This window comes from Arvicanthis niloticus, chromosome 21 (genome assembly GCF_011762505.2).
Source record: "Arvicanthis niloticus isolate mArvNil1 chromosome 21, mArvNil1.pat.X, whole genome shotgun sequence".
NCBI lineage: Eukaryota > Metazoa > Chordata > Mammalia > Rodentia > Muridae > Arvicanthis > Arvicanthis niloticus.
Window position 1 is genome coordinate 43,162,410 of NC_047678.1, and position 22,873 is coordinate 43,185,282.

The 22,873-nt window shown below is 39.7% G+C and overlaps 1 protein-coding gene across 2 annotated transcripts in view; it reads left to right on the plus strand.

Moving 5' to 3' along the window:
• Kif15 (kinesin family member 15) overlaps window positions 1-22,873 on the plus strand; it is a 73,724-nt gene that overhangs the window by 41,599 nt on the left and 9,252 nt on the right. For both annotated transcript variants that reach the window (XM_076917840.1, XM_076917841.1), the window contains exons 12-29: window positions 493-569; window positions 791-1,000; window positions 2,219-2,396; window positions 5,554-5,695; window positions 6,633-6,774; window positions 8,135-8,332; window positions 9,602-9,709; window positions 10,181-10,286; window positions 11,858-12,023; window positions 13,282-13,432; window positions 13,589-13,674; window positions 14,903-14,972; window positions 15,747-15,833; window positions 17,045-17,149; window positions 18,031-18,153; window positions 20,724-20,870; window positions 22,167-22,268; window positions 22,618-22,782. In XM_076917840.1, coding sequence (XP_076773955.1) covers window positions 493-569; window positions 791-1,000; window positions 2,219-2,396; window positions 5,554-5,695; window positions 6,633-6,774; window positions 8,135-8,332; window positions 9,602-9,709; window positions 10,181-10,286; window positions 11,858-12,023; window positions 13,282-13,432; window positions 13,589-13,674; window positions 14,903-14,972; window positions 15,747-15,833; window positions 17,045-17,149; window positions 18,031-18,153; window positions 20,724-20,870; window positions 22,167-22,268; window positions 22,618-22,782 — 2,363 coding nt within the window. The remainder of the gene's footprint in view (window positions 1-492; window positions 570-790; window positions 1,001-2,218; window positions 2,397-5,553; window positions 5,696-6,632; window positions 6,775-8,134; window positions 8,333-9,601; window positions 9,710-10,180; window positions 10,287-11,857; window positions 12,024-13,281; window positions 13,433-13,588; window positions 13,675-14,902; window positions 14,973-15,746; window positions 15,834-17,044; window positions 17,150-18,030; window positions 18,154-20,723; window positions 20,871-22,166; window positions 22,269-22,617; window positions 22,783-22,873) is intronic.

Genomic DNA, 22,873 nt, shown 5'->3' on the forward strand with positions numbered 1-22,873 from the left:
TCCTTATAGACTCATTTCTAGATCTGGTGTCTCATGCTCATAAGTCTAGCATTTGGGAGGATTGTGGCCAACCTAGGATACAGTTTTTTAAATAATTTATATATTTTTATATACATTGATGTTTTGGCTCAAGTATGTCTGTGTGATGATGTTGGATTCCTGTTTTTTGTTGGATCCCAGGTTTTTTCTGGGATCACTGGGTCCATTGGAAGAGGAGCCAGTGCTCTTAGCCACTGAGCCATCTCTCCAGCCCCAGCTACAGTTTTTAAAAGCCAACAATTTCTGTTTCTTTCACCAAATAATTTTTTTTACTTATTTGTGCTAAGTAAATACAATAAATGTCTTGTTTTCTTCATAAAACAGCCAATTTGCTGAGTAAGTTAATGTGAAATTGCCAATCAGTCATGAGATTCTGTTCCTTAGGAGAGTTGGCAGCAATAATTACTATTTTACTTTTGAAAAATGAACATATTTCTCCCTTTTCCCTTTTAGATAAAGAGAAGACTAATTACATGGAATATTTCCTGGAAGCAATGTTATTCTTTAAGAAATCCGAACAGGAAAAGAAGGTAGGAAATCGAATTAGGAAAAGGATTCAGAACATCTTGTATTTTAATGTCTTGGTTGATTTTCATTACTTCAGTGAGTGAAACATAGTAACAGGTGTATAAGGAAAAGGCTTCAAAAGTCTTGCCTTTGAGTTCAGACTTAGTACTCTTCTGCTGGGTTTATGAGAATTTAGGGAAGCTGAATAATTTTTCATGTTTAACTGAATCCTAAATTTCTTAAGTCTCTAATAGAAAAAATTACCCAACTAGAAGATCTCACCCTCAAAAAGGAAAAGTTTATTCAGTCTAACAAAATGATTGTGAAGTTCCGGGAGGACCAAATCATGCGTCTAGAGAAGCTCCAGAAGGAGGCTCGAGGAAGCTTCCTGCCCGAGGAACAGGATCGCCTGCTGTCAGAACTGAGGGATGAGATCCAGACGCTTCGAGAACATGTGAGTGCAGCGTGCCTCTGTTTCTAGGAGGGAGCTTTAAAGTGTGACTAGTGTTCACCATCTGAAGCATGTACAGAGTGTTCACCAGTCACTCGGTCTGTAGCACACCATCTGAAGCATGTACAGAGTGTTCACCAGTCACTCGGTCTATGGCACAGTGGAAAGACGGCCCTTTAAGTCAGCTTGACTGTAGTATGTGCTGTGTGATTTCTCTTCCCTTTTCCCAAATATTAAGCTGAAGACAAAAAGAAAGAGCAGCAGTTTGTACTCTGCCCACGGCCTTGTGCTCTGCAGCAGTTGTGGTTCTACAAGTCTCAGGACAGTGGAGTATTGGAAATTCTTGGTTTTTTTTTCTTTTTCCTAGAGAGAGTGAGTAGGTAATAGGCACCTAGTTTGAAAACTGAAATAATCCTTTTTTGTGTGTCCACTACATTTAATGTCTAGTCAGTAGGATAAATATTTTTGCTTCTATTTATTTTGTATACTTTCCTGCATTTTGCTAGTTAATGTATTTTAGAGGGCAGTTCAGTCTTAGTAGTGAGAAATTTTTCTACTCTCCCCACTCTTTTTTAAAGACATTTATTTGTATTTAATGTGTATGGGTGTTTTGTCTTTGTGTGTGTCTGTGCAAGTCTGGTGCCCAAGGAAGCCAGTAGAGAGCGTTGGATCTCCTGGAATTGGAGCTACAGCTTTGTGGGTGCTGGGAGGTAAACTCAAGTTCTCTGAAAAAGCAATCAGTGTTCTTAACTGCTGAGCCATCTCTCCATCCTTCCTTCCTTCCTTCCTTCCTTCCTTCCTTCCTTCCTTCCTACCTACCTACCTCTATCTATCTATCTATCTATCTATCTATCTATCTATCTATCTATCTATCTATCTATCTTTTTCTGTCCTGAGAATCAAACCCAGACCCTTTTTCATGCTAGGTTTTTGCTGTGTTTCTTGAGTTACATCCTCAAGTATGTTGATTTAGCCATTTCCTTGTGTGAAGAGTTACACACTTCTGGCTGGGTGTCCTATGTGGCTTGAGTGGAAGTAGTAAGCAAATTAGCATAAACATATTTTGATATACCCACCACTACCAAGTCCCTTTCTGTGGAAACTGTAGTAGTGTACAACCAGGATTGCTGTGTTCTAGAATTTTTGAATGGCTTTTTGAGAGACCAATTCACTTAGGAAAATTTATAAATACATGAAGTATACAATTTCTCAATGTCACAGGTGGAACATCATCCCAGAGTTGCAAAGTATGCTATGGAAAATCATTCCCTCAGGGAAGAGAATAGAAGACTGAAATTATTAGCACCTGTGAAAAGAGCCCATGAGATCGATGCCCAGTCTATTGCAAGACTAGAAAAGGCTTTCTCTGAAGTGTCTAGCACAGAGACAAATGACAAAGGTAAGAAATGATTGTTGTGAGAAGGGGCTGGTGCAATGACTTCAATGCTTAAAAGTCTGGCTGCTCTTCCAGAGGACCCAAGTTCTATTCCCAGCACCAATGTCAGCGCTCCATTTTGATGAGGGATCTGATGCTCTTTTCTGGCCTCCATGGTACCAGGCACACATGTATGCCACGTATACGCATGTATGTATGTGGTGCACAGAAGTACATGCAGACAAAATACCCATGCACATAGGACAAAAATAAATCTAAAGAAAGAATTAATCTGTAAATGGGAAAGATAATGTCAGTAAGGTGGCTCCTTATATAAACAGGAAGCCCTGAGTTTCTAGAACTCTACTTAAAAGGTAGAGTTGTACTTGGAATCCTAGCTCTGGGAATTGGGGAGGCTTGACAGGTTGATCCTGGGATTCTCTGGCTGATCAGCCTACTCTATTAGGAAAACTCTTAAGCCAATCAGGTGGATCCTAGCCTGTCCATAACTCATGTACACATACAAATATACAGAGAAAGAGGAAAGAATGTTTAGATCAGGGTGTGTATGTGCTGCACACCTGGAATCCAAGCACTCTATAGGGATAGTCGGTTTTGAGCTAACCTTGGCTATGTATGAAATGAGGCCCACTCCCACCTCAGAAAACAAAGCAAAAGAAAAAAATAATTCAAAGCAGGACTAGCTAGGTGGTGAAATGCAGCATGCTGTTTTTTAGAGGACTTGAGTATGGTTCTCACACGCGTTAAGTAAGCAGCTCACATCTCTTGTAACTCCAGCTTAGGGGAGCCAACACTGCTGACATTTTTGGACACTGCACTCACATGCATACGCACATAAACATAATTTTTAAAAATTAATTTTTTTTTTAAATTGAGAACCACCAAAACAAAAAACAAAACAAAACAAAAAAACTATCCCAAAGAAGAAAAAGAAATGTTTGCAGTATCTTATGATTAGCCTTTTCAACCTGGTGGGCTAATTTATTGCAATTGTATTTTTTTTTTTTTTTTTTTTATGAAATAAGTTATTTTTATTTACTGTATTTTATTTATGAGTGCACTGTAGCTGTCTTCAGACAAACCAGAAGAAAGCATCGGATCCACATGTGAGCCACCATGTGGCTGCTGGGAATTGAACTCAGGACCTGTGGAAGAGCAGTCAGTGTTCTTAACCATTAAGCCATCTCTTCAGCCCTTTATGTATCTCTTTATATTTTAAAAATAATTTCCAAAGGTTTTTTTTTTTTCCACATCACAAGATGTGGAAATTGTTCAGCTAAGTGCTATACCAAGGAAAGGCCTGTTATTAATATACCTTTTTTTTAGTGCTATCTTTTTTTGATAAAAGATTTATTCAGATATTTTTATATATGATCTTAGTCAAAAAGCTGAAAGTGATAGATAGCAATTTTTATCCTGCGTGTTAGTGTTCCATTGCTGTGACAGAATATCTGAAAAAAGAAATCAACTTGCAGAGTGATTTGTTTGGTTAAAGGTTTCAGAGGACTCAGACCATACTTGGCTAGCTCCATTACGTTCATACCTTTGGTTAGCAGAACTTTATGTCAGGGAATACCAGAGCTGCTCAACTCACAGATGAGAAACTGGGGAGAACAGTGGGGTAGGACACATCTTCAGAGCACAGTCCTATGACTTGGTTCTTCTACTTCCCAACAGCCCATGAGCCTATAAATTCATCAGGGTTAAGCACAGGTCAGAGACCTATGGTCTCGTCATCACCCATGAGAATAGTTCCAATGCACATAAGCCTGTAGGGACATTTTAAATCCAAATCATAGTGAGAATTTTCATGTTTAAAGTATAGGACATTTTAAGTTTTTTACTAAAACATTAATAGTTGAAATGTTTGTCAGTTTGGCTAATGTCTATACAATGTGAGAGATGTCCACGGATCAAATTCAGGTTTCACTAGTGTTTGGTTCTGGTATTGTGGTTATACTGTTCATACTCTATAGTGATACATTATTTCCATAATTATTGTATGAACAGTGCCTTAATTGGTACTAAGTCTAACTTTGGGAACAGTGTAGCAGTTACTGCTGTGAATTCACTGAGGTTTGGTAGCACATTCCGTTTGCTCCATTCTCAAAGGCAGTATTTAATGCTCCTCTATCACACTCAGCCTCTACCTTTGTTTCTTGAATTTATACAAGACAGGGTATCTGTGTAGCTTTGGCTGTCTTGGAACTCACAGAGATCTGCCTGCCTCAAGGCATGCACTACCCCTGCCTGGCTCTTTGTTTCTTTTTAAGTTAAGAAAATTCTATGTTTATTCTGAATTGTTTACCTCTTTACTTTTTTTTTTCTTTTTGTGGTACTGGGGATCAAACTGAGGGTTGGGTCTCAGATGCTAAGCATCCACTCTGCCACTGAGTTCTCCACCCCAATCCCTTCTCATGCTTTTTAGTCTGTCTGTCTATATGTCTGTTTGTCCATCCCATCCAGTCATCCTTCCATACATCTTTGTTTTTTAGGTTTTTTTTTTTTTTTTCAAGACAGGGTTTCTGTGTGTAGCCCTGGCTGTTCTGGAAGTCACTCTGTAGAGCAGGCTGGCTTTGAATTCAGAGATCTACCTGCCTCTGCTTCTGAGTGCTGTTTTGGTTTAATATTGGTTGTTTGTTTGTCTTGCCTTTTACATTTTCTAAGCCTTTTATTATTCAGTTGTGAATTAGTAAAAAAAAAAAAAAAAAGATTTACAGTATTAGGGTGTGGAGAAACTCAAGATTTTGTATGCAGAGTTAGAATTATCCTTATTAATCATTTTTTTTCTTCAAAATTGTTTGTAGTGGCTACTAGCACCAGTTTTCACAAGTTCAGTTGTGCAAGTGTTCTTCTCCGTCTAGCGCCAAGCACGGTGCTTGTTAGTCTCTGTTAGCTCTTCATCCTAGGGACAAGCGTGTTTCCTTAGCTGCACTTCTCTAGCCTGTGGTCTCTGCTCCTTGACACAGCTCTCACTACCCTCTGTGTTCACTGTCACCCTCTGAGTGTCCTGTGAACCTGTGTCCTCACATTTCTCGTACTTGCCCTCCCATCTATTTTTTTTTCTTATCTGCATGCCTCAGATTGTACCTAGAGGAGAGCTTGGAAAAGTCTTGTCATTTCTGTCCTTCAAAGACTGGAGTGGTTTCCTTCTTATTAGGTCTGCAAGGATTTTCTCCCAAATCACTAAAGGAATCAAGTTTCTTCACAAACACCGAGAAGTTAAAAGCACAGCTCCTGCAACTTCAGACATCGCTGAATAATTCAAAGCAAGAATATGAAGAGTTCAAAGAATTAACTCGGTACAGTGCGAATATACATGCTCACCTGGTTTCTTAATATTTTAATGTTAATGATAGAGAATTTGGCATGTTACTTTAAACATGAACCTTCCTAGCAACTAACTTGTTTTGTTCTATGGAAACACTTTTTTTCTTGTATCTCTTCACTATATATATCTGACAGTGGATCATGCAGATGTTTATATATCTGCAGTAGATCATACAGATGTTTATATACCTGCAGTAGATCATACAGATGTTTATATACCTGCAGTAGATCATGCAGATGTTTATATATCTGCAGTAGATCATGCAGATGCTTATATGTCTGACAGTAGATCATGCAGATGTTTATATGTCTGACAGTAGATCATGCAGATGTTTATATATCTGACAGTGGATCATGCAGATGTTTATATGTCTGACAGTAGATCATGCAGATGTTTATATATCTGCAGTAGATCATGCAGATGTTTATATATCTACAGTAGATCATGCAGATGTTTATATATCTGACAGTAGATCATGCAGATGTTTTATCCAGTGCTCACTTGTTGAGTGTCAATTGAGTTTGCTGAGTAAGTTCATCTCATTAACAATTTAAATCACACTTACAGACTAAATCTAGATTTTCTTTTTGGAAATGATAGATTTTTAAAATACTCTTAATTTGATACTCTTTGTATAAAAGGATAAACTATATTGATAATATAAACAAGGTTAATCCTAACATGACAGCATATTCACTTGACTTTGAGCTCTACAATTTACTAATTGAATACCTTTAATAATCATCAATCTGTGAGCCCTGATTTACATGCCTGGAAAATGAAGGCAATGATTTGGGAAGTGTTTCAGACTCAAAAGCAAAGTTACATGAGAGCATACTGTAATGTACTTACAAATGTCTACTATTACTTACTACCTGAAGGTATTAAATTTTAACAATATCTATTAGGAAAAAGCAGCTAGAATTAGAATCAGAGCTTCAGTCTTTGCAAAAAGCAAACCTCAATCTTGAAAACCTTTTGGAGGCAACAAAAGTCTGCAAACGCCAGGAAGTTTCTCAGCTGAATAAAATACATGCTGAAACACTCAAGGTTGGTATCTGGAACTTCTATTTAAACTGGAGCAGTCTCTCTTATTAATAAAAGCTATTTCCAAACACAGATGGCAGAACACCCCAGTATTCTGATAGACTCCAGGGGCAAGGGCAAGAAGGAGTGATAAAACATTTGGGGTCAAATTCTATTTTGTCATTAACTTTAGACAGCGTTTTCTAACATCTGAACTGTTTTTCTTTTTCCTCTCTCTCTATTTTTTTTCTTTTCCTCAAGACAGGGTCTCATGATAGCCAAAGCTGCTCTTAAACTCACTCTGTAGCCTCAGCTGGCCTTGAACTCTTTATTCTCTTGTTTCCATCCCTGTGAGTACCAGGTGTGTGCCACTATGTCAGTATGTTTTTTATAACGTTCAAGGATGGGTCTTAAGCCAAAGATGGTGGTACAGTCCTTTGTCAGATCTATTTGAGTTCAAGGACAACCAGGGCTACACTGAGAAACCTTGTCACAAAACAAAAACAAACACCACCACCACGCATACACACACACACACACACACACACACACACACACACACACACACACACACACAAAACCAAAGGTTGCCCCTAGGCCTTTGTATGTTAACTGGTGTCTCAAGTGTTTCTTACTGTAAACCTTGTCACCCTACATTCTTTGGGCAATGTTGTGATTGTGCCCAGGGCCTCATACATGCTTGGATTACACTGAGCTACATCCCCAACCTGGCTTTTATGTTTTGATGACTCAGTGACTTGGTGGCCTTTAATGCTTTCCAAGTTCCCAGTGCCTGTGAGCGATTCTGTTGGAGACACACTTGCCAGGAGCTCCTGTTAGACTGTCAGCCTTTGAACAAGCTGGGGACCACTCTTTGAGTATTTCCTCCACTAATGGGCACCCTGAATTCCTTAGAGGTTTCCTTTCTGTATGTAGAAGTATTTTGTGTGCATGTATCCCATGCATGCAGTGTCCATCGAGTACAAAAGAGGGCCTTGGAATCCCTGGAACTTGAGTTATAGATGGTTGTGAGCCGCCATGTGGGAGCTGGCAGTCAAACCCTGTCCTCTGGAAGAGCATGCATTCTTAACTGATGAGCTCTCTCTCCAGCCCCCACCCTGGACTCTTGAATGTTTGCCACTATGATGAGTGAAAAATGGGATACTGTTAAGGCCCCACCACCCAGCTTTAAATTCCATTTTTAAAACCATATTATAACTTAGCATTCAACTATATTGAACTGATAGGATCATTTGGTCCTATGCTTGAAGAATATATCCTCTTGATAAGTTGATGAATAAAATTTTAATTTTTTTCCTGTTGATAAGATGTAGTTATTTTTCCCTTTGTACTAATGATTCTTTCCACAATGATTGTTCTTCAGATAATTACCACGCCAACCAAGGCTTATCAACTTTGTTCTAAACTAGTACCAAAGTTGAGCCCTGAGTCGGGGAGCTTTGGCTTTCTGCACACGCAGAGCTCTAGCAGAATAGATGATGACATATTAAATGAGCCAATGCCACCTGAGATGAGTGAACAAGCTTTGGAGGCCGTTTCTGAGGAACTTCGAACTGTGCAGGTAATGCTTACATTTTAGAAAAAAGAAATAATTTAATGGTCATTTGAATAAAATTTGTGTACTAATTTTAACTCCCTATAATTTTTAAGTTTGCATATATAAAAGTTTCTTCTGACTTGTCTGTATTTTTAGTTCAGTTTTTATTCTTGAGCAAATCATTCTCCATTTTCTGTGTCGTTTCACTCTGCGTGTAAAATGACCAGTTTTCTACTACTTTCGCCTTTTAGCACTGGTGTAAATGGCATAGCATTATACTGGCTGTGTGATAGCACCAATAGGATCTTGTTATAGAGATCAAATTTTAGGGAGGTTTTAATGTATTTGAAGTAATTTGACATTTGATTATATTGGGATTCTACTAGATTGTTGATTAATTTTTACCACTTTGTCCAGTAAAAACTTGGAATGAATATTCCGAATCTCAATTATGTTCTTATTTTAGGCCAGAGAGGCAGTTGTGATAAAAATAACCCCATACAGGGCTGAGGAAGCTTCTTAAGGGGTCTAGAGGGCTCAATGTTTAAATCTAACATTAAGGAAAGTTTCTACAGGGCTATGTAATTTCATATATATGTTAAATAAAAATTCACACATACATATAATGTATACTCTTATCACCACGCCATCTTTCCAGCTCCTAAGTCCATCTCTTTTATTTTTATTTATTTTTTATATTTTTAGTTTTTTTTTTCAAGATATGGTTTCCCTGTATAGACCAAGCTAGGTTAGAACTCAGACATCTGCCTGCCTCTGCCTCCCTAGGGCTGTTATTAAATGCATGCACCACCATAAGCGGCTCAGACTCGGTAATTTAATTCAGGGTTGAATTTTAACCACTTCTTGCTTTGTGTTTGAATGTATCCATTTCGATTAGACACAGTGTAATTTTGAGAAGTAGGAGAAGATTTCTGGCCCAGCAGTCTTTGCTGTGTTTACAAACTTTGCTGTGTTTACTTCTATAAGGGCGTGAGCTTATTTGTTTTAGCTTTTTGGCTCTTTAGTAGACAAGAAATAGGGCAGGAAAGTTCTCTTAGCAGTCCAGCTGCCTTTCTAGGGCACCTGGGTTTAGTTTCCAGTACCCACCTAGTGGCTTACAACTTTGTGTAATTCAGTTGCAAGTGATCTGATGCCGTCTTCCTGGCTCCTGTGAGCACCATGCATGCAGTTGGTACATGGACATATATTCAACCAAAGTATCCATACATAAAATAAAACTAAACTTTTTTTTATGTAAAGGCCTTTTTGATGACTGCAATGTGTTCAATGCAGGAACAACTGAGTATTCTTCAAGTCAAGCTGGATGAAGAAGAATGTAAAAACCTGAAACTTCAACAGAATGTTGACAAGCTAGAACACCATTCTACACAGATGCAGGAGGTGAGGGTCAGAGCACAGCCTCAGAAGGGGTTGAAGCCCTCAGCCTCAAGGCACTGTGGAATGAGGATGGTTCTCCCTCAGAAGCCCCCCCAGTCTTGAAGTTCTTTTCATTTCCCCTTGATAAATTAATGTGCACTCTGATCCTTTTGAGCACCGCCCCAAACATTGTCAGATGAAAATTCCCTTACTAAGCCCTAGTCAACTGTCTGTACTTCCCTGATGGTGACACAGACATTCGTTGTCTGAGTTCCAGACCACTTGGTCAGGTGTGCAAGTGGACCGTTTGTAAGAAAATCACAATGCTCTGTCCACACTCTCATACTGATCTCGAATTGCCATCTTCATTATAGTTCATAACAAGCAAGATTTGTCTTGCCGTTGACCTTAAAACTAGATGTTAAATACAAAAACGAATCAATGATGTACATTGTGTGTTAGCACACTTTTCCATTATGTCCACTTTTCCCACAGCTTTTCTCATCAGAAAGAAGCGGTTGGAGCAGACAACAGCAGGACCATCTCACACAGCTGAGTGACCTTGAGAAGCAGCTCCAGGATGCTCAGACTAAGAATGACTGTAAGTTTGGACAACTGGGGACACTGTAGCTCAGTATCATTTTGATCATTTAAATTAATTGTGTTCTGTTTGTTTTATTTTAAGGGCTTGCTTGTTTTGTTGGTTGTTAGATAATTGGTCTTAAATTTTCATGGTAAAGGTATAATCCGTTCTTGAAAAAAAGATTTTCTTCAAGATTGGCCACAAATAAATGTTACAAGTGTTTACTTAAAGTTTATTTAAAACTGGGAAGATGGTTCTATTGCCTTACAAGTTTGAGGACCTGAATTCAGAACCTAGAGCCCATATCAAAAATTGGATATGGTGTGTGACACACATCTGTTATCCTAGTGATACCAAGATGGAAGACAACAGACCCTAGTTCACTAGACTAATTTAGCCTACTTAGCACAGCACTAGGCCAGTGAAAGACTTTGTCTCAAACAAAAGTAGGAAGCAACTGAGCAATTAGTCATATCCACGTTTTTGTTCTGACCTGTACACAGACACACAGACACACACACACACACACATGAACAAGCATACCTAAATACATTCAAACACACACACACACACACACACACACACACACACACACACACACAGAGAGAGAGAGAGAGAGAGAGAGAGTTTTAAGTCCTTTAAAAATGAAGTGTCTTTAGTTTGGAAGCTGAGTTGCATTAATAGTGACAAAGTAAAGCGTAAATTATTTATTTTATTGTACTATATTCTTGTCTTTATCAAGCATTTTCAGATAAGCCTGGTATCCAGCAGTTAGTAGGTGAAGTCAGGAGATGCAGCAGTCTTTCTTGGCTACACATCAACTTGGACATCTGCCTGGAATGCATGAGATCCTATCTCTAAAATATTTTCAGTAGTTTGTAATAAAACTATAAGCCACTTAATCTACTTTTTAGTTGGAGTTTTCTTTTGAGGGTGCTAGTGTTTAACTCATTGTTGAATAGTTCTGGTCTATTACTAAAGTGTTTCAATAGCTAAGAGCACACCCCTTCAAATATGTTCATCTCTTGAGGTTTTCTTATACTAATCGTTTTGTTGCATATTCCACTGGAAAAAATATCTTATAACATCTAGTGCCCTAAAAACTAGGAACAGATGTTAACTCTTCCTGTTTCTGGAGAAATGTTGGAAACAGCTTGGAATGGTAGCATGTGCCTATAATCCCAGAACTCAGGAAGTGCAAGCATGAAGGTCAGGGTTTTCCTTGCTACATAGTAAGAATAAGGCCAGACTGGAGCAAAAGAAATGTAGGTACAACCATGACCTAAGGAGAGGAAAAACTAGAAAATGTGGTGTTTAGTGCTTGGTTGGTGACGTTTGTCGCCACAGTGGTAGGGCTGTTATTCTCCTGCTGGTAGGGCTGTTATTCTCCTGCTTTATAAATGGTACAGTCTCATTTACTTTATAAATGGTACAGTCTCATCTACTTTATAAATGGCACAGTCTCATCTACTTTATAAATGGCACAGTCTCATTTACTTTATAAGTGGCACAGTCTCATTTCCTTGCCTCCTTTATACAGGGAGCCTGTAAAGGGACCTGTTGAGACCTTGATTTCCTTTATTTTCTAGTTTTAAAATGTGAGGTACATGACCTGCGAATTGTTCTTAATTCTGCTGACAAAGAACTTGCTTCGGTGAAACTGGAGTATAGCACATTCAAAGAGAGTCAAGAGAAAGAGCTAAGCCAGCTTTCTGAAAGACATGTGCAGGCTCAGCTTCAGCTGGACAACGCCAGGTAGAGTTTTCTGCTGGTTCAAAGTGCCCGCTTTGTTGTTCTTAATACTCCTGGAGGTACTATAATCCCAACTCATCAAGTACACTGTGGCTTTTCGGTTTTTCTATACCAATTGGCTTCACTGTGTGTGTGTATGTGTGTGTATGTGTGTGTGTGTTGTGTATTTTTCTGAGGCACGGTCCCCTATGTAACTTTGGCTGGCCTGCAACCTATTCTGCTTCCTGAGTGCTGGTATCTAAAACATGTGCCACCACGCCTGACTAAATCTCGTTGCATTTTAGTTTCCTTTATTTGTTTGTGAGACTAGAACTAGATCAAAAGTATAAAGAGTCTACCGAGCTCTGTTTAAATGTTATCTTAGAAGCAATGATTATCCTAGGCTTTAAAATATATTGGTCAAAATGTAATCATGATTTTTTAATAACAAAATCTTAGTGTCCGTAGTTTTATGTAAGCTACTTATTGGGCTGCTTATTCTCTGACCCTCAGTGGTTGTTGATGCTTCCGAATGGTAGAATACACACTGCCATTTGGTTCTTAGTGACTTTTACCTACTTGTCTACACTCTACACCATGAACACATGCACATGTCCCCATCTCACCTCTTAGCAGCTGCTTCACTGCTCTTTGTGATTTGCTGCTTGCACCCTGCTTCAGCTTGCACAGCATATGGTTCTGCATCAGTTAGCTGTATTTAACCACAGTTCAGGGATGAGGTTGTTGGCTGACTCTTTGGATGACTGCTGGGTGCTACACTTGGTGCAGTGTGCTGGGGAGAGGAGCAAGAAAGAGTAACTGCACGGGCAGCTAGTAGTTCTTGCTGAGATTAAATTTTCTCTTGGTTAGAGAGAAGCCTTGTTTTCTGTCCTAAAAATATCTTCTAGAGTTAAACTTTGATGTTAACAAAGTTCTTAACAGCTGGGTTTGAACTGGTGACAGTACTTGGAAATTAAGAGTTTCTAGTGCCTAGCTAGAAACACTCAAATGAGCTTTATCAACAATTGTCGGTTAGCTGTTAAATTGCCAGTCAATTAGCTACATGAGCAAGGATGTGGAAGAGATACATGAGGCTAATACTTCCTTTTCATCTGTTTCTTTTGGTTTAGTGGCTCTCACACAGGTACCAAGGGCATTCCACACAAGGTCATGACAACTCTCTGACAAATTGTAAATGCTTTGTGATAGAAAAACTTGAATTTAAGAAAATCTGACTCAAAAAAGCTTATACTTTTCATTTAAAATTTTTTTTCTGGTAAAGATTAGAAAATGAAAAACTTCTTGAGAGCCAAGCCTGTCTACAGGATTCCTACGATAACTTACAAGAAGTAATGAAATTTGAAATCGACCAACTTTCAAAAAGCCTCCAAAACTGCAAACAAGAAAATGAAACTTTGAAGTCTGATCTGCATGTAAGTGATGAACAGTGTTGTAGTTGGTGAGTGTATTCTGGGTCCCTGCTTCCTGTCCTGGTCTCTGATTTCCTGTATCAGCCACAGTTCTTGATGTGTTTAACTGCCTGATACTCATAACTGTCACATCAAACCTAATATATGGTTGTCTTTTAGAATTTGGTGGAGCTTTTTGAGGCAGAAAAAGAACGCAACAACAAATTGTCATTACAATTTGAAGAAGATAAAGAAAATAGCTCTAAGTGAGTGTGGCTAATTCTTTTTCCTATTCAGTAGACTGTGTTCAATATTACACTCTTCCTCTTGCTTCTGGGACTTTAGACTCTCTTCCTGTCGAGCATAGGCTGGCTTTAAACTTGCCTTCCTCCTGTTTCAGTCTCGAATGTGCTGGAAATACAGGCATGCTCCACTGTGCACAGCTTTTTACTTGTGCAATAACACCCTAGTTATTTTCAATTTGGAGAGTTCTTTTCATTTAGAGGTATAACTCAGTGATATAGCATTTTCCTATTAGACTTGAGGCCCTGGCTTAAATCCCAGCACTTTTTTTTTTTTTTTTAAAGGAATTATTTTCATTAAAGCATTCCAAAGTGAACAGCAAATTTTGTGTTTAAAAAAAAAAAAAAAAAAGCTATGAAGAAGGAAACTTCAGTTAAGAATATAACTAATTATTCTTTGTTTTTGTTGGTTTGGAGAGGTGTTTGGTTGGTTTAGTTTTGGTATAGATTGGTTTTGTTTTGTTTTGAGACAGAATTTTATCATGTGATCCTGGCTGACCTAGAACTAATAGAGATCCACCTGTCTACCTCTGCTTTCTGAGTGCTAGGATTAGTGTATACCACCACACCAGGCTTCTTTAATTTTGGAATATAGGGAATAACTTTATTTCTGTCTTCTATCAGTCTTTTTCTATTTCTTTCCCCTCAGACTCTCACTGTCTTATCCATGTCTCTCTCAGTAAGTCTCTGTCAGTGATCTCATGGTCACACTAGGGAGAATAATTGGCTTTTGGTCACTATTTACAGCATTCTTTTGTGATTGTTCTTGGCCCTGGTACACTGTGTTGAAGGGAGAGCATAGCACTACGTGAGATCTGAAGAATTAACATTTAGTTGTGTACAGTGAGCCTGGGTCAGTGCTGTGGGTCTCTGCTGTGGGTATGGGCATACAGAGTGAGGCAATGAATGAGACATCCCTGTAGTCATGGGCTTTACATTCCATCTCAGACAGATTCAATAAATAATGTGTGCTGTGTTCTAGGTTATCAAATACCAAACCCTGGAAAAAAATTAAAAGTTGTGGTACAAAAATAATTCCTCATTAAATAGTTGTCAACAAATACATTCAACTTTTTTATCTCCATGGGAATATGCTAACCCAGGATTTACCTGATAGACTTCACTTAAATCACATTTAATTTCTTTGAGTCTGCATGTTCATTTCATGATTTCATTAATTCTTCTTTTCTAGAGAAATCTCAAAGGTTCTTGAGGCTGTACGTCAAGAGAAACAGAAAGAGATGGCTAAGTGTGAAAAGCAGGTCAGCTTCCTATTCTGAGTATAGAATTTGACCTTTTAACTTTCATTCCTGAAGCCCAAAAAAGAAAATGTCACAGCTTTACAGTGTTAGAAATCACTGATAAAAGGCTTGTTGTTGTTACTGCTAAGGTTCAAACCACTGAGGTACAAAGAACTTGTTTCTTTGTTAGTTTATTGTTGAGACAGGATCTCTGTGTGTAATTCTGGCTGACCTGGAGCTTGCTGTGTAGACCAAACTGGTCTCCAGCTCTCAGTGTGCTGGGATTACAGGCAGGTGCTATTGCACCTGGCCACTTTTTTTTTTTTTTTTTTGAAACTGGGTTTATCTATGTAGCTTTGGGTATCCTGGAACTTACTCTGTAGGCCAAGTTGGCCTCGAACTCAGAGACCTACCTGCTCTGCCTCCTAAGTGCTAGACGTAAAGTTGGATGCCATCACTCCCACTCCCTGGCTTGAAATTTTTTTATTGTGTTTCTCTGTCTCTCTGTCTCCCTCCCTGTCCCTGTCTCTCTCTCTCTCTCTCTCTCTCTCTCTCTCTCTCTCTCTCTCTCTCTCTCTCTCTCTCTGTGTGTGTGTGTGTGTGTGTGTGTGTGTGTGTGTGTGTGTGTGTGTGTGTTCGTGTGTTCTGGTTCTATTATTTTTGACTATTTTCTAACTCCCAGGTGGCTGTGTTGATTGAGACCTCAACACACATTGTTCGTGTAAACTAATGTGCAGTGTAGTTATCAGCTTGGGTTTTGTTGTTTTTAATGTGACTTTTTACTTTTCCCCGTAGATGGCAAAAATACAGAAACTGGAAGAAAGCTTGCTTGCTGCTGAAAATGTCATCAGCTCTCTGGAGAAGTCTAGAGAGTCTGACAAGGTAGGTAAAGTTTTCAGGGTTAGTCTTCTGCATTCTGTTTATTTTTGTTGTGGTGTCTATTTAATATTAGATCCATGGTTTCTCTGTGTAGCCTGAGCTGGCTTTGAACTCACAATCCCTTTACCCAAGCTTCTGGGACACGGGTGTCTGTCATTGTACCTGCTGTACCTCTTTATAACGCCACTTAGGCATTCCTGTCGTCCGCACCGTCTCCCTCCTGCAGGGATAGCTTACAAACTGTCTGGGCCATGTACATTTAGGTCCGTTAAAGGTGTTAGAGGATGGGAAGTAAAATTAGGTGATATGTTTCATAACCTCAACTACAACCTACTCTTGTCTCTCTGCTTTTTGTTTGTTTGTTTAAGACATGGTTTCACAATATAGTAGTGAATGGCTTGGAACTGACTATGTAGACCACGCTGGCCTCAAACTCAGAATACCTGTCTTTACCCCCAGCACTGGGATGAAAGGCATGTGCTGCTGCATCCACCTTTACTCTGTTCCTTTAGGCAGTTTTCAACTAGACTGCTATCACTCTGACCCAGTTTTACTGACTGTAAGTTCATGACGTGCAGTCTCAGATCCTTACTGTTGACTTTGCCATAATGATACAAGTGACTTGTCTGTCCAAATATAAAAATGGTCTAACACTGTCATACAAGCACTTAGGATACTGAGGCAAGAATCTCAGTAGTTAAGAGGCCAGCCTGGACTATGTAGAGATATGAAAGCTAGCTTGAGATACATGGTGAAACCCTATCTCCAAGGGGAAAAAATTGTAAAAGGTGGAATGTCACATAATATTTTGCTAAAGTAAATTGACTTTCTTTGTTATCATTAAGAAACAAAAGTAGTTTGTGTGTTAGCTACTTTTCTTACTGATGTGACCAAAAATACCCTGAAAAAATTTTATAGTAGAAAAGATTTATTCTGAATCACGAGAGGCAAGGCATGGCTCCATGTTGATAAGGAACTCTGTAGCTGTTATTGCATAATATCTAATAGGAAGCACAGAGAGCTTGGGTAGGACCCCCGTGCCCACTTCCTTCCTCCAACTAGGCCTGACTGCTCCAGTGCTCCACCAGCTGCTGGGAATCAGTGCTCAAGAGTAAGAGTATAAGGAAAATGTTATTTAAACGGCACCAGTTCATCTTTTAAAATGATCTCCATAATATCACTGGTTTGCAGATAACTGTTTTTGTTCTTCTCAGGAACTTGTCACCAACCTCATGAACCAAATTCAGGAGTTAAGAACATCAGCTGGTGAAAAATCAGAAATCATAGATACCCTGAAACAAGAACTCCAAGACATAAATGTAAGTTCTGTCACAGGATGCCAAGCTTAAGCACGGCACAATTGACAGGCTCTTTGGGGGTCTGTTAGCCGTCCCAACAGATCAGAAGATTGCATGTTGCAGTAAGTTTGACTGTAGAAGTTAACACCCAGAGGACTTCTGAGATGTGCAGTGTGCACAGTGGCAAGAGCATTTCTGTGCCAGGTCTTTGTGACCTGGAATAGTGTTCTCTGCACCATTCTGCAACCACTGATTAGAAATAAACTAACAGAAGGCCAACGAGGGCTCCTTATTTGCTTCAAGAAAAAAAAATATGTTTTAGTTAAATTTGCAGATATTTATTACATGGAACTGTGGCCTTGATCTGAGACTCAGTATCATTTTCTGAAGTAGCTGCTGTTGAGTTTTGATGCTCTGCCCTTTGCTTGGGCCCAGGTTAAGGTTTTTATCTGCATTAGTTCTGCTCCCAAAGGGCTTGCTTCAATCCTTATTTATCTTCGCAGGCAGACTGATGAGACGACAGGACTAGCTGGCTTTCCCTAACCCTGTGGGACTGTCCTGCTGTTCCTCACCATGTGCATGAGCTCTTACTCCCTCCCTAGCAAGCACTTGTTGGGCTACAGAGATGGCTTAGTGGTTAGAGCAATTGCTACTCTTCCAAGGACCTGACATCTCATAACCACATGTCACTCCGGCTGTGCGAAAACACACACACACACACACACACACACACAATGAAACTCAAAAACAAACAAAACAACACACCAGCCACCACTACCAGGTGTTACTGAATTAATTGTTAAGAAGGTGCTCACCTTGGAGCTAAGAGACTTGTAAGTTGCTGTGGTGTACGGATGGGTAGAACTCTAGCAGAAAGCTCTTGTGCTGTGACTTTGCTGCAGTGCAAATACAACGCTGCTGTGGCCGACAAGGAGGAGAGCAAGGAGTTGATCAGGAGGCGGGAAGTGGATATCCTGGAGCTGAAGGAAACTCTTAGACTGAGAATCCTCTCAGAGGACATCGAGGTAGGTGCTAATGTGGGACTTTCTTTTTCTTTATTTATTTCTCGTTTCATTTTCTCCTCCCCCCGCCCCTTTTTTCTCTTTGAGACAGGATCATACTGCATCAACTAGGATGATCTTGAACTCATAGAATTCCTCTGCCTCTGACTTTTTTTTAAAGGAATAATTGATAATTAGAAGCTGACAAAATGACTCAGCGGGTAAAGTGACTTCCCTCTGAAGTTGACCATCTCATTTTAATCCTCAGAACCCACATAGTAAAAGGAAGGACTGTTTTTTTATTGTTGAAAAATCAACAGTAAAAATTGTTAAGTCCGATTCACAAAAATAAAATGTATCAGAATCTCAAGGAGAACATTTAGCAAGTATTAGGATATCAGAGAGATTCCAATGTAAAGGAAAACTTGAAAAGGAAAGTACAAAATTACTGTAGACACAAAAATTTATGTAATTCCAGTTCAAATCCAGTTTTTAAAAGTTGATGAGATCTGGGCATGGAGGCACTGGCCTTTAATCCGACTATTTGGGAAACAGCAAGTCTACATAGGAAGCTCCCTGTCAGCCAGAGTTACCCAGTGAGCCCTTTTCTGAAAGTACGGAACAGAGAGAGAGAGTGAGGCAGAATCCAGGTATAAATATAAAGTACATACATACATACATACATACATACAAACAAACTACAGGTAAGCCGGGTGTGATGACGCACGCCTTTAATCCCAGCACGTGGGAAGCAGAGGCAAGTGGTTCTCTGAGTTTGAGGCCAGCCTGGTCTACAGATCGAGTCCAGAACAGCCAGGGCCCTGTTATACAGAGAAATCCCGTCTACATCCTCCTGTCTCTACCTTCCCAGTGCTGTGTTTATAGGCTTGCCATTATGCCCAGCCTTTACATGAGTGTTAAGAACTGAGCTCTAGCCGGGCAGTGGTGGCGCACCCCTTTAATCCCAGCACTTGGGAGGCAGAGGCAGGCGGATTTCTGAGTTCAAGGCTAGCCTGGTCTACAGAGTGAGTTCCAGGACAGCCAGGGCTACACAGAGAAACCTATCTCCAAAAAACAAACAAACAAACAAACCAAAGAACTGAACTCTGGTCTTCATAGCTGCACTAGTTTCCTTTCTATTACTCTGATACAACACTGATTGAAAACCACCTGGTGAGGAAGTTTGTTTTACACTTCCAGATCACACTCCATCATTGAGGGAAGTCAGGGCAGAGTAAAAAGCAGAAGCCATAGAGCAGCACCATAGATCGCTCAGTCTCTGGCTACCTCACAGGCTCATGATTAACTCTACCAAGCCTAGACACAGTACTGCCCACAGGCCAATCTAATCTACAGTTCTTCAATTGAGGCTTTCCTCTTAGGTGACTGTGTGTTGTATCAAGTTAACAAGATAACTAGGATACATGGCAGAATTTTACTGACTGAACTATCTTTCCCACACCTCGGGCCCTTATTTATTATTTTATTCATGCGGTTTTGTTTTTGTTTTTTCTGTTTATATTTGTGTGAGGTGCAGTGTATGCAGTACTCTTAGAGTCCAGAAGAGGGCTTTGGATCTTCTGGAGCTGGGTTTAAGGTAGATAAGGGTTGTCCAATGTGGATGCTGGGACCCAACCTTCGTCCTCTGCAACAGCACTTTATTAACAGATGATTATATCTCCAGATCACCCTTTTTAAAATGGTTTGCACATGTCCATATGGGAAGAGAGGATGAGCAGATTCTGCTCTGATGTGATCACCAGAGTATTCCTATGCTATGTAAGTAGGAATTACATATGCAGCCATTAGGAATTCTCTGCTACTTTATACTACCTTATTCTCTGCGGTTTCAGTAGTCAGTGCTATGGTGAGCTGTTACAGCTCTTCTCTGAGTACCTAGGCTAGAGACATCTTTAATAGCTATTTACCTTCTAGGGTATAGAAACCAGAGTCAGACTAAGGATTTAGTTCTATAGATAAAGTGCTTGCTGCATAAGCACGAAGTCCATGTTTGGATTTCAGCAAATGTAAAAGCTGGGCACAGCAGCTGAAGTCTAGCCATGTAGTATAGCACTGAAGGACAGAGGCAGGCAGAGGCAGGTGCTTGCTGGCCAGCCAGTCTAGCCAAATGCTTTATTCCAGGTTCAGTGAAAATAAGGTAAACAATAATAAAGATTCCTGACATGACCTCTGACATCTGTACATGTCACATAGGGTATGTACACACACATACATGCATGTGTGCAAAATATCATAAGCCTATAAAATTCAACTATTGAGACATTAAGTAAGGTCTGCTTCTGAAGTGTTCTCCATGAAAAGATCAGTTTTAAAATCCCGATTGAGAAGAGAGCACTACTTGACCTCAAACAGGAAACTGAATCTACTGACATCACACCTAGGCCTGTTTATACATATATGTCAGCTGGGAGTGGTATCTTGAAATGGTTTACTGCATGAGCCAAAGGGAAAAACTTCTTAAATATTTAACTATTTCCTTTCCTAACTTTAAAACTGTATAGTAATGTAGTGGTGATTTGTGAACTGAACGGTGTGGTTCATAAATACTCCTTTGGAACGCTGTTCCCTAACAGAGGGATATGCTTTGTGAAGACCTGGCCCATGCCACTGAGCAGCTGAACATGCTCACAGAGGCCTCAAAAAAGCACTCTGGACTACTGCAGTCTGCTCAAGAAGAGCTGAACAAGAAGGAGGCGCTGATCCAGGAGCTTCAGCACAGGGTAAGCCGCACACTAAGCCACTCAGACACCAGCAACAAATTGCATGGTGCTGACTTTCCTGCTTTGACAGAGTTCTCTGTATTATAGAGATGGAACAAATGGATCAATTAGGGACTTTGGCATAAATGTGTGTATAAAATGATCACATCAAGTTGGTTAATATATCCATGATCTACCATATGATTTTGTGATACAGTTTCAAATCTATTGTCGTGGTCATTTTGTACTATGCTTTATCAATTATTTTTGCTTATGCTCAAAATATATTGCATTAGATCTCAAAAACTTGCTTTTATTTGAACCTTGTTCTTCTGTCAGAATTCTGTCAGATGTCTGGCATCTCCCATCCAGGGCTCTTCAACTCCCCAGTCTCTGGTAACTACTATTCTACATAGCACCTCTGAGCTAGGCTGCTGTGCATTCCACAGAGATGTGTCTTCCTTGACTTTCTTCACTTGGCCTCTGTCAATTACACAACATCCTCTAGGCTCATTCATTTTGTTGCAGATGACAGTTTGCTTGTCTCTCAGACTGGCCAGTGTTTGTTTGTACCTCCGCATTACTCCTTTTTGCATCTCCTGGTGGATATTTAGGGTTCCTATATTCTTTGGCTATTGTGAACAAAGCTGTGGTTAGAATAGGAATGTGGCCCTCTGTTCATATGTTGTGTCACAGACTGGGGAGATGGTTTGGTGGATAAAGCAGTTGCCAGGCAAGTATTTTTGTAGAACTCACATAGTAGCCAAGTAGGCATGGTGGCCCACTTATAATCCCAGTATGCAGTAAGCAAAAACAATGACTCTCCTGAGCTAAATGACTAGCTGAAGCAGTGAACTGAGACTCTGCCTCAGCAGCAGTTGGCCCCCACAGATCATATACATACATATACATTCATCTCACACGTATGTGAGCCTACACACATGTGAACACTCATACGTGCATGCACACATCACACACACACACACACACACACACACACACACACACACGTGTAATTTCATTTCCTTCAACTATGGAGCAGAACTGAAATTGCTGGCCATATGGGGAGTTCTAGTTTGTTTTAGGGATAACCTTCCCCATTTTCCATGAGTCTGTAGTGACTGGCACAGCAGGAACCATGCGGTTTCTGCATGTCCTCATTAAAGGATCTCTTTCATCTCAACAGGGACATAGCACTGTAATATTGATTTGCTTTTCTCTGATGGTTGGCAGTGGTGAAGCTTGACTTTTCTAATGGGACTGTGTGTTCTGAGTTATTTTCTAAACTGTAACCTGTTATCTGTTGAATGTGCCCAGTTAAACCAGGAGAAAGAGGAAGTGGAGCAGAAGAAGACTGAGTACAACTTGAAGATGCGGCAGCTGGAGCGCGTGATGGACTCTGCTGCCGACTATCCACAGGTACGCTCCCAGAACTGCATTTCAGAATAATCAGCTTTTCAAATGAGGAAAAAATTGTAAATAATGGGGTTTTTTGTTTGTTTTGTTGTTGTTGTCGTCGGTTTTTGTTATTTAAAGGGAAAAGCTGTTTGTTAGTGCCCCTTGTCTGCTTTCTACTTAGTAAAGTCTTGTTTTACTTGGATAAAAATGAAAATAATAAGGTAAATGACCTTTATCAGCATGCACTGTACTCAGGAGCTTGGCATGTACATGAAAATGTATATTTTATCTGTTCAGTGTATAGACTGAAAATGATGTCTTCATAGCATCATGTAACGAAGCATTTGCATGAAGTATGGTTTTATTTCAGAGTCCCAAAACACCACCCCATTTTCAAGCTCATTTGGCAAAACTCTTAGAAACACGAGAACAAGAAATAGAAGATGGGAGAGCCTCTAAGACTTCTTTGCAACACCTTGTAACAAAGCTAAACGAAGAGCGAGAAGTCAAAAATGCGGAAATCCTCAGAATGAAGGTTCGTGACTCTTCTTTTCAGTGAACTTTATTTTAAAAGGTAACAGCTTCCTCCTAGCTGCTGCTGATCCAAATTCAAAAGGTCAGACTGT